General features: G+C 39.3%; 1 protein-coding gene across 3 annotated transcripts in view; it reads right to left on the bottom strand.

Annotated features, from left to right (window-relative positions):
* The window catches only part of CFAP206 (cilia and flagella associated protein 206), a 70,348-nt gene that overhangs the window by 4,622 nt on the left and 53,476 nt on the right, over window positions 1–12,250 (bottom strand). For 2 of the 3 annotated variants that reach the window (XM_033234556.1, XM_033234558.1), the window contains exons 12-13: window positions 11,878–12,021; window positions 8,610–9,061 (exon numbers count right to left, since the gene is read on the bottom strand). In XM_033234556.1, the coding sequence (XP_033090447.1) occupies window positions 8,831–9,061; window positions 11,878–12,021 (375 nt within the window). In that variant the 3' untranslated portion in view covers window positions 8,610–8,830. Of the gene's footprint in view, window positions 1–8,609; window positions 9,062–11,877; window positions 12,022–12,250 lie in introns of those variants that run through there. The other variant, XR_004442788.1, reaches the window with a different exon arrangement.

Here is a 12,250-nt window from a genome sequence, read left to right as displayed (position 1 = left end):
GATCGAAGGGAGGCCTTCCCGGCCGCGTCCTAGGTGACAGGTGTGTGAAATTCGGTTGGGGAGGTGGTTCTGTAAACTGCGGCTCCCCGCCGGCTGAGTGAAGGGAGCGCTGCCTTCTGGGAATGGTAGTCCTCACAAAGGTGTGAGTAGGCGGCCGATAAGGATTTGGGTTTAGCCTTAGGGATTCACTCCTGTCACAGCTGTTAGAGAAGCTCCCAGAACTCGTTAAGTAAAAAAAACTACTTGCAGCAACATTTGTAACTTCCACCTAGCTCATTATCTTCCACTGTTACCTTGTGTTCTAGATAAGTTATAATTTATGCTACATATTGTTCAGAAGTCTTGTGCCTGTTCCATATCGTCAGCATTGTCATTGGTTATGTTTACCCAGCCAGACATTCTAACGAATGATCTTCGGACAACAAAAGGGCCTTTAAAAAAAAAATTAGATGTATCGGCTGGGCGCGGTGGCTCACGCCTGTAATCCCAGCACTTTGGGAAGTCGAGGCGGATGAATCACCTAAGGTCAGGAGTTCGAGACCAGCCAGGCCAATATGGCGAAACCCCGTCTTTACTAAAAATACAAAAAATTAGCCGGGTGTGGTGGCTCGCACCTGTAATCCCAGCTACTCAGGAGGCCGAAGCGGGAGAATCACTTGAACTCGGGAGATTACAGTGAGCAGAGATCGTGCACCTGCACTCCAGCCTGGGCGACACAGCGAGACTTCGTCTCAAAAAAAAAAAAAATAGATGTATCAACAGGCATTTTAACCACTATAATCTCCACTTTCACTAGGGGATGTTAATTATCATAATTGATATTAGAAATAATTCATTGGTGAAATAAATGATGTTCAAGATATGTGTATTGGTTTAAAATACTATGAAAATACCTCAGCACTTACAGGAATAGGGATGCAAGATTCTGAGCTGCCCAGCAGCCCACACCTTCTGCAGCATGTTCTTTCTCCAAAATTGTCCTTTTAGAGGGTTGAGTGGTGAATGTTATATGCCATTGTCTTGTTAAATATATATATAGATATATCTGGTCTGTTAACATTCTTGGAAGATTTTGCATGCCTTATTAGCATATTAATATTGGGAGGGGCTCCAAGGAGACCAGAGTTGACTTTGTAGAGGCAGACATTTGATGAATGTCATTTTGGAATAGTGTTGGACTCTTCCTCTACCTGGTAATGAGTGTGCTCACTGGTACTAATCTTCCCTTACTGTAATTGGTATAGTTTCCACTTGTAGAATTATTCAGTTCTCTCCTGTGTATGTACTTATGCATACATTTAAACAGAAAAGTCATATATGTACTCGAAATTAATTTTAAAAATTAAAAATATTCTATCATACAGTCCTTCCTTTGTTTTACAGCTACTGCTTTGTATGGTTTCTCTCTTCCCAGTTTGGACTATCATTATAGTGTCAACTTACCTCAATTAAGTGTAATTTCTAAATGCTCAATTGTTCCAAAAGGCCCTTGTAAGCCTGCCTCTGTTTTTAAGCCTGCACCAACTGTGTTTACTATTTTTTTTCTTTTTGTCTTCTTGTAGAGATTGTGGGTGGGGGCATCTCACTTTGTTGCCCAGGCTGGTTCTCAAACTCCCCACCTAAAACAATCCTCCCACCTCAGCCCCCCAAAGTTCTGGGATTACAGGTGTGAACCACCACACCTGGCCTGCACTAGCTTTTTGAAGCATGTTTAAATTTCTGGCAACAACAAGAGGTTTTGTTGTTTCCTGTCCTAGGTGGTAGAATCAACTAGGAACTATCATTCCTTCTGGTGAGGAAGAGCATTTTACAGACACACACACACAGAGAGAGAGAGAGAGAGATCCCAATTAAGGTGGTGGGTCAAGCACTGCTGAGCCATTTTTGTGACATTTCTGGTTCACATAACATCATGCTGTTGAATCCTATTTTTCTTATACATTTTCATTGCCTCAAAAGACTATTATACTTCATTGGCATCAACCTTAACTAGATTTTGATGCCTCTTTGTCCTAACCCAGTTAGCCCAAGACCAACAGGGACAAACCTGTCAAACTATAGTCTGACAAAGTTGAGCTTACTGATGCCTTCTGATATAATGTGGCCATTTGTCCCTGCCCAGATCTATGTTGAATTGTAATCCCCAATGTTGGAAGTGGGGCCTGGTGGGAGTTCTGATCATGGGGGCAGACCCTCATGAATGGCACTGACCATCCGCTTGGTGATAAATGAGCTCTTGCTCTGAGTTCACAGGAGATCTGGTGTTTTAAAAGTCTCTCTCATTTCTCTCTCTCCTACTCCGGCCATGTGATGTGCCTGCTCCCACTTCTCCTTCTGCCATGAGTAAAAGCTACCTGAGGCCTGCCCAGAAGCATATGCCAGCACTGTGTTTCCTGTACAGCCTGCAGAATCATGAGCCAATTAAACCTATTTTCTTACACATTACTCAGGCTCAGGTATTTCTTTATAGCACTGCAAGAACCAGCTAATACACATTCCAATGAGGGAAACTGAACACCACAGGTATCTCAGGAAACAAAGAAAAAGATAAATTTATAGAATTTTAGGGAAGGATGGGATTAGGTGAAATTTAAAGGAAGCAGTGTTTGATAAACTCAAAGCAGGACTATATGTATCCAATAGGGACTGTAGAACAGTCTCAGGATCCTGTTTCTTGAAAACTACAAAGTTACCATAGATGTGGAACCTTGTATTCAGGAGCCCCTTAATTGAGGCTGCTTCTTTGTATCAAAATGATGTAGATCCCCCCAAGCAAGAGTAAGGTGTTACATTCTTACTGATGTAATTTCAAGCAGCACCTTTTCCTAGAGTATACGATTTTAGAGAACAAAGTTTTTCAGTTAATTAGAAAGCAAACACTCAAAGAAGGGCCTTGCTATTATACTTTATAGTGTCAGCATATCCTTAGGAGAAATATAATTTCCCATTAACTTTGCAGCTGGTTTTACCTGGGTTTGTTATCCCAGCTCAATTAATGACCAAGCAGCTATTTAGTCTTACTCTGAGCTAATTTTTACTTTCTCACTCTGAATTATCCTCAGTCTTGGAGGAAAAAAATACGGATTTAATGTCTTTCTTGTGCCTAGTTTTCCTTACAATCTGGTTATAGCAGAAAGCAGCAATCCTTAACATGTGAGATACAAGGCCCTGTGCCTGATAAGCTAACCTTACAGTACTTCAAGCAGCCACTGCTATTGCCACTTGAGTCCCTGATGATTTCTGATTGTCACTAGAAAACTACAGTATTTGCCTCAATCCCCTGCTCTCTTCTATTTCCTGCTCATGTATCAGAGCTACCCTAGTCTCAGTGATGTGTATAAAAAGAAGCCCAGTACTGTATCCATTGGTAATAAAGTAAAAGTATGAACTTAATTAAACAAAAAGGCTGTCAGGAAGCAAATACCAAAAGGCTTAAGGAGGTTATAATTGAATTCAAATATGGTGGCTATACATTAGATTATTAAACGTGGTGATGTTCAAAGAATAGTAAACAGTTAACCATAAAGAACATATAGACAAGATATAGATACCAAATTGTTTCCCTGACAATTTAAGCATATTACTTTCATTGTGCTATTAAGCATCCGAAACCTATTTGCTACCTTATTGTTTTTTTTTTTATTTATTTTTATTTTTTGAGAGAGAGTGTTGCACTGTTGCCTGGGCTGGAGTGTAATGGCACAATCTTGGCTCACTGCAACCTCTGCCTCCAGGGTTCACACGGTTTTCCTGCCTCAGCTTCCCGAGTAGCTAGGATTACAGGCGCACACCACTACACCCAGCTAATTTTTTGTATTTTTAGTAGGGACGGGGTTTCACTATGTTGGCCAGACTGGTCTCAAACTCCTGACCTCGTGATCCGCTGCCTCGGCCTCCCAAGTTGTTATTTTAAAGCAATTATTTCCTATGGTATAATATGACTAAAAAGAAGCCAATAATTGTCACATTTTATAATTGATAAAAGGATACAGGGAGATAATGTAAAATTCAATGTCTGGATTGGGAATTAAACATGAGTAATAATCATCTGTATCCAGACATTTCATATTTGAGCTTAACTCTTCCTTGCCTCTCTTTTCTTTTTTCATTACCGTAATCTCTCTTTCTTTTTCCTGCCAGTCACTGATGGTTTGTACCTATTTTTACCATTTTATGCTTGCTTTGCTTCAGTGGTATTTCCACTCAAGCCAACTCTATGAAAAGAGAGTTTGGCAATTGCCTACTCCATTGATGACTCTAATCCATCATCCTCTTTTGTTATTCACCATTTTTTGAAAGTCATAATGTGTCAAGTGTTATTCTAGGATTAACTGAGGGCTAGAAAACAAAAAGTAAAGAAAAATGGGCAAGGGGATACAATAGACTTGAAACATTGGAGAATCTCTATTCTCTTAGCTAATAGTGACAAGGCACTTACCAGGTAAGTGTTTTGCATGTGTTAACTTCTTTAATCCTTATAACAACCCAGTCAATGAGTTTGGAACTATTATTATCTCATTTTTATGATACAGAAACTGCAGCAGAGAGGTGTTAAGTGGTACAGCTAGTAAGTAGAAGAGCTAGACTTTTCTTCCATGATCACAGAGCTTACTTTACATCTTTTTTCTACTCTTCTGACTGCTACTCTGTCTTATTTTGTCTTCTCTTTCTTCCTCCTCATTTAACCCCCATTCTCATGGGGATGACCTCCCAAACTATCTTTGTGCAGCCCAAATTCCTATTACCTCTGCTTTACTATCCTTGTCATCCCTTAAACTCAAATTTTCTAGTGCTGAACATGTTATCTTTTTTGATAACCAGCTCCCCTTCTCAGTTATCATTTATCTCCTAGGGCAGAAAGCCTGAGGTCATACTTTGAATTTTTCTTCCTTTTCCTGAGATATTATATCCTGTCTGCTTAATTTAATCTAGCATTTGCCCTTCCACATCCCCCATCATGCATTCCCCAGTTCTTGCAGGAGCTTCCTAGCCGTCTCTCCAAAGCGAGTATCCCTCTTCCACAATTGATATTCTACTCAAGAATCTGCCATGATTTTCTAATGTTCTACCACAGGAAGGCAAAATGTTTCTCTGCTTGGCTTACAAAGTCCTCTAGAAAGTACACCATCCAACTCTGTTTATTCAACTTTATTTGCCAGCACTTCCTCAAAAATAATCTCCCCTTCCCTCTTTACCATTTTTCTCCCTCTTCTTTTGCAATAACTACTTTACTGCTGAACTCTATTAGCTCCCACCTTGACTATTCAAATAATCACTCAACCAATACCCTGCTTCCAGTTTGCCCTTTCATTCCTTCTTTTTTTAATTCATTCATTTATCCAACAAGGTGCAAATGCCAGGGGATATAAAGATGACTAACACATAATTCAAATCTCAAGAAATTCAAATCGAACAGGAAGAATACAGATGCACTACTATCTATACATCAATTTATTTTAAGCACTATAATAAAAGTAATAATAAAATCCAATGAAAACTTAAAGAAGGAAGCAATTAACTTGCTCAAAAGAAATGGGGAAAACTTTCATGGAAAAGATAAAGTCTGATCAGACTCTTTGAGGACTGTACCTGTGGACTACATTCCAGGGCACAGAGTGAAAAGCACAAGTTAAGAGTTGGGGGTATAAAAGACCATGACCTATTTGGGCTGGGCTCACGCCTGTAATCCCAACACTTTGGGAGGCCAAGGTGGGCTGATCACTTGAGGTCAGGAGTTCGAGACCAGCCTGGCCAACATGGCAAAACCCTGTCTCTACTAAAAATACAAAAATAAGATGGGCGTGGTGGCACATGCCTGTAGTCCCAGCTACTCAGGAGGCTGGGGCATGAGAATCACTTGAACCTGGGACAGTGAACCAAGATCACGCCACTGCACTCCAGCCTGGGCAACAGAGCAAGACTCTATTTCAAAAGATAAATTAACTAAATTTTTAAAAAAGACCATGACCTATTTGAAGAGTTTTGGTTCAATCTGGCTAATGTGTGTGGTGTGTGGAGAGAGTATGGGAGGGGTAGGAGAGGAAACTGGAGGATAAATGGAGATCATATTTTGAAAAGTTTTACATAATACATGAAGGATGTTTTAGTTCATTCCCTAGGAAGTGGACAAGAGTCTTGGTAACTTTTAAGCAACTGAGGCAAAGGCTGGGGGGAGGAGGAGGCCAGATGACACAACCACATTTATGCATGAGAAAACATCCTGATGAACCATATAAAAAATGGAGGCAGCAGTGACCCAGGCAATAAGACAAAGTCCTGCAGGGGAGGTGAGAATAGGAAGACATGAATCTCAATGACAATTCAGGTCAAATGAACAGAGCTTGAAGGCTAGTAAAAACAGGAAGTTTTTAACTTATGCTACTGAGTAAGGCACTGGTGCCTTTGAAAATAGAAAAAAATAAAGAGAAAGAAACATGTTTGGCACAGAAAGTTATTTTGATCTGTGACCTGCTGAAATGGGGGTGACCATCAGACATTAAATTCAGCATATGGTTGGAAATCTTCAGAAGGATGGGGCTTGAATAGATGGTGGAGGTCCAGGGAGAGGATGAGTTTTCCATTGGATGTAGCTCCCTTTATTCTGTTGTACTTACCAGGTGACTGTCTGATATTAAGACTGGCTTTTCAAATTGGATTTGGTATTTTTATTCACTTGGCCATTCTACTTTCAAGCCTTAACTTGATAAGCCCAAATTGCAGGTTACAGCCATTCTTTTCTGTGTTTAGGAATCTTGTAGAATCAAATAATGGTTAATTGAACAGATAAAATGACATTCCTGAATTTGTAAATTTTAGTATCACCCCACTCCTCCAGGCCCTGCCTTAACAGCCAGCCAGTCTATCTTAAACATCATTTGTAAACTACAGGTATGAAAATCACAAAAACTTAGAAGTAGGTTTGTTTGAGGTTTACATGCAGAAAATGGATTTCAAAGCATATTCATAGTATAAATCACATTCAAACAGCCAGGCACAGTGGCTCATCCCCATAATCCCAGCACTTTGAGAGGCCAAGGTGGGCAGATCACTTGAGGTCAGGAGTTCCAGACAAGCCTGGCCAACATGGCGAAACCCTATCTCTACTAAAAATACAAAAATTGGTCAGGCGTGGTGGTGCACACCTGTAATGCCAGCTACTCGGGAGGCTGAGGCAGGAGAATCGCTTGAAACCAGGAGGCAGAGAGTGCCATGAGCTGAGATCATGCCACCGCACTCCAGCCTGGGCAACAGAGCAAGACTCCATCTCAAAAACAAACAAAAACATTTAAGCTACACAGAAAGCAAATTATACGAATGCTTTAGTAAAAAGTCACCTGAGCAGAAAAAATATGCCAAATGACCTCCTAGCTACTAAAGCAAGTCAAACAGCCCCTCCTAGACTTTATTATCCATGAATTGGTATTAGAAGTATGTAAGAGAGTAATAAAACCACAGTTCTAAAATACAGCTATCAGTAATTCATGGGAGCTTTAAACACAACTGCCTATGCAGTCAGGCAAATAAGGCAAAGCAGTGATGTGGGAGGCCGATCAGGCAGCAGGAACTAGATTAGACAGTGGAGGATTGAAAGTACCTGCCTTGTGAATGGGCAAAGCTACTACTTGCAGGAATGCTGGCCAAGCATTAGCAGATATTCTGATTTCTTCTTTTTTTGAAAGGCCAGAAATACAGATTTTATGTCAAATTTCTAGATTTTGAAAAACATCCTGTGAGGTGGGCATGGTGGCTCATGCCTATAATCCCAGCACGTTGGGAGGCCGAGGTGAAAGGATTGCTTGAGCTCAGGAGTTCCGAGACCTGCCAGGGCAATATGGTGAAACTCTGTCTCAACAGAAAATTGTTTTAAAAATTAGTCAGGTGTGGTAACACACGCCTGTGGTCCCAGCTACTCAGGAGGCTAAGGTAGGACTGCTTTAGCCCAGGAAGTTGAGGCTGTGGTGAGCTGTGATTATACCACTGCATTCCAGCCTAGGTGACAGAGCAAGTCCCTGTCTCAAAAAAAAAAAAAAAAAAGAAAGAAAGAAAGAAAGAGAAAAAAACATCACGTGGACTTTTGCTCCAGTTGTTCCAAATTAGTAAGGTTTTGTTACGTATCAATTTAATCTATGGTAGCATTTAATAGCTAATCAAGCTTAAAATATTAAGTTTTAAGTTTGTAATGTTTAACACTAAATATGGTTTAGAAATAGACTTCTATTCCAGTAATAATCTTATAATATATTTCTTTTTTTTTTTTTTTTTTTGAGACAGAGTCTCGCTCAGTCGCCCAGGCTGGAGTGCAGTGGCGCGATCTCGGCTCACTGCAAGCTCCGCCTCCCGGGTTCACGCCATTCTCCTGCCTCAGCCTCCCGAGTAGCTGGGACTACAAGCGCTCGCCGCCACGCCCGGCTGATATTTTTTTTTTGCATTTTTAGTAGAGATGGGGTTTCACCGTGTTAGCCAGGATGGTCTCGATCTCCTGACCTCGTGATCCGCCCGTCTTGGCCTCCCAAAGTGCTGGGATTCCAGGCTTGAGCCACCGCACCCGGCCTATAATATATTTCTATCTAAATGTTATAATTTCAATCTTAATGCTGACAAACTATTTCTAACAAATAAAAGATAAATGGACAGTTTTATTTTTCAACTTCAACAGAATGAAAACTGTGTTACAGAAAACAGTTTGGTAAAATGTGGGAACCGAATAAACAGTCATACAACCAATGAATGTGCCACCCCACGAAATTAATTTTTATAGATGTTAATATACCTTTAAGTACTTGCTAGTGTTCATAATTGAGTAGCATCTACTTTAAAACGTTGTCTCTAATTAGGTTTCATCCACAGCTCTAGTTAAGTTCACCTTGACCTCATCGGTGATTTCACTCTTTCCTCCACGAAGACCAGCCAGGTAAATCTGAGGCCTGGGCACCCCAGTGCTGTCTTCCCTCATGGACTGGGTGCTAGTGTCCTTTGGAGGGTACACCTGGGAACAATTTTCTCTTCTCAAGTGACTGAGATCAGTTTGTACTGAGTGAGTAACTTTCTGGCGCAAATTAGCCTAAAGAGAAAGAGAATACAGGAATTAACATTTCTCTAAAGAACAAATAACCTAAAATATTATCAGATACCAGTTAATATCTGCCTATTTTTGTCTTCAATCCACAAGAAATTAATTCCATAACATAGCATTTTTTTCTATAAAACACTGGAAAATCTAGAACATAACAGAAAATTAAATATCCCTTACCAAGAAGTAGAAAAATATGTAAAATGTTGAAAATTGACCTCAAAAAAATACAGATTCAAAATTACAGTGAACTCAACCAGTTATTTATTAATATAATCTAATTCCTTCATTATTATACTTTGAGATTCTTATAACTTGGATTTTTCCACTATATTTTTTTGGCAAAAATTTAAGATTTATATACAGTATTATCTTTCTAAAATGGGCTTCACCCTAGATTTTTAACATAAAAGGGTCTGATGCTTTCCATTTGTATTTTACCGTATTCTACATTTTGCTTACTCCCTTTATAGATTACTAGTAAACGTGAGGTTAAACAGATTACTCAGGCTGGGAAGCAAGGAGGAGCTTATAAAAAGAAGAATAAGGTTGCTGCGGTTATAGTCAAGGCCAAGAAAAACCTTAGAAGGCATTATAGCATGTGAGTGAAGAAGGAGACACCTGGAATTAGAGGAAACATTTTCAGAGTTTGAGATACTGCAGGTGACTGAGAACCGAAACTACTCCCCAACACCCAGGTTATTGTCCACATTAATAAGACTTTACTATTCCACTGTCTTCATTAGCATAATTTTACCATTCCAAGAGACTCTCGCCTAAGCAAATAACTTGATTGCTCATTTCAGCACTACCTCAAAGATGTGTCAACTCTTCAGTAGTAAGCATCAGCACACAGTTTCAGTCCTAAGAGTCTGCATCCCTTGCCTCAAAAAATCTTCTTGCTATTCCCACCAATGCTGGACTGCTTTTTCATGATCCTTACCCAATCCGATTCAAAACTCCATCCTACCCCCAGTCCACCTCAGTCATTGGAAGACCTGCCTTAGCAAACTTCAAATTCTCAATAAATTCTGACTTTGCAGTTCCTCTTCTGAGACACTGCTAAAGCACTGTTGAGGTGGTGTTTTCCCTTATGGCTGTAAGCAGTCAACTCAGCTTTGTCTTATCCACAGGTTGGGTAGGTAACACTTGGGGAGCTGGCATTCAATATAATAACAGTTCTAGGGAATAATAAGGCCCAAGGTGAGAGTCAGAATTAAGTGGAGATTGAGGAATGTGAAGAGAGGGCTCAGTCAGTGTGAAGTTCAGACCCCTGAATACCCCATTCTCTTAACATTTCCAGTCCATACCTATGTTGCCACCTCTATCTCTCGTATCCTATCCAGCCATCATTTCCCTCCTCCTCTTTGCCTATTTGTATCTCAAAAGCTACCTAAAATATCACCTATGTTAATTTAGTAGAATTTTCATTTCTGTTACACCACTTACAAGGAGGTACTGAAATATTTTTAATATAACAATATCACTTGCTAGACAATTAGTCCCTGAAGAACAAAGTAGTGGGATATATATGTTACCCAGTAAGTCTGATGAACTCAAGTGAGTTTAGTAGATAATAGAAAATAATATGGGGGTTGGGCATTTCATGAACTACAGAAGAGTAACTGATAGGAAGGAATACTAATGGAACAATGATCTGGAAGATATATAGGGAAACCAGTCCTTCCTCATGTCAGGGAACTGAAAAGCTGCCACCAGAGTGAGTAGCAAAGGAAATAATGTGGTCAGTGGAAAGCCTGTGAGAGACTGAATATACAAATGGACAAAGGCTAGACCATATATGACAACAGAACTCTTTAACTTGCAGCCTCTGTATCGACCAGTCGGGGAAGCCAGTCTCAACCTCTGTAGCTATAGCAATTGACCCAGAATGTTGAGGACTTAGCCAGCTTCTCCATCTTTTGACTCCTTCTCCCCCAACTCAGGACCAACCAGAGAAACCTAGATATGCTCACCAAACCAATCACATAAAATGCCCTGCTTCTAGTTAGCCTGCCTCCAGTTTTCTCATGTTAACAACCTACAATCAGAGAACACCTAAAGGCTTCCCCCTTTTCTGACTATAAAGCTTTCCCACTCCCCTGCATGCTTTGAGTCTACCAAACAACAAGTGACAGTGTCTGACTCCCTTGCTATAGCAAGCTCTAAATAAATAGCCTCCCTTTGTTCTCATTTGGGTAGGCATTTTATTTCCACACCTGATTTCAGTTAAAGAGATGGATAAAATATACTAAAAAGGGGCTACAGACATAAAAGATTTTATTTTTTCCATACTATAAATATTTGTTGTTTAAAATGACAAGATACTATAAAGAGGGGTTGGTGGGGGGAATTTCACTGAATTGGACAGGGATGAGAGTTTCAAAGACAGGCTTTAAGGGTAATACGTTGTTCAGAGGAAATACGTTTAAGGGTAATATGTTGTTCAGAGGAAAATACCTATGCTTTAATAGAAAACGTCCAAAAAACAAACAAAAAAAAGAATGGTATACCTTAAGTGATTAAAGGAAGTTGAGAATGCTTTAAATACTAGCACCAAGTTTTAAAACTGATGATAGATAGACAGATAGATAGATAGATAGATAGATTACCATTGTTCTACATATGCTTAAAATTAGAAGACAATCTTATAATGTAAACCTAGCAAATTATAAATTATATTTTTGTTAGCAAAGAACACTGTATAAAACTCATTATTTTATATAAATAATTTAATTTACCAACTCTTTGAGTAACAACAGATTAAAATTCCCCAACATATAATTCTAGAAAATATTGTTACAAACCAATTTTATAGCTTTTCTTCTTAATTCCCATTCATTCCACTCATATGATCTCACAATTGTTGGTGGCAGTATGTGTGTATCCGTCTGTGTGCTACTTTCACATTTTGTAATTGGTTTTATATAATGTTTGTCAGCATCTCTCATCTAAAGAAGTGGAGTTTTGTAATTAGTGCTTGGAAAAAATAAATATTATTTACCGATAACTAAAATATTTAGCTAAAACTGACAAAACACTTAAAAAACAAGAATTTTTGGACATGGAATATACTTGTAAATACCAACAAAGAAAATAAGCACATAATTAATGAGCTGAATATAATTGTTTTCCTGGGAATTACGGCTTCATGATTTTGTTTATGTAGCGGGTGTTGAT

Source organism: Trachypithecus francoisi, unplaced genomic scaffold (genome assembly GCF_009764315.1).
Source record: "Trachypithecus francoisi isolate TF-2019V2 unplaced genomic scaffold, Tfra_2.0 Lachesis_group15, whole genome shotgun sequence".
Taxonomy (NCBI): domain Eukaryota; kingdom Metazoa; phylum Chordata; class Mammalia; order Primates; family Cercopithecidae; genus Trachypithecus; species Trachypithecus francoisi.
The sequence above is the reverse complement of the archived record's forward strand: the minus strand, read 5'-3'. Positions and strand labels throughout refer to the sequence as shown.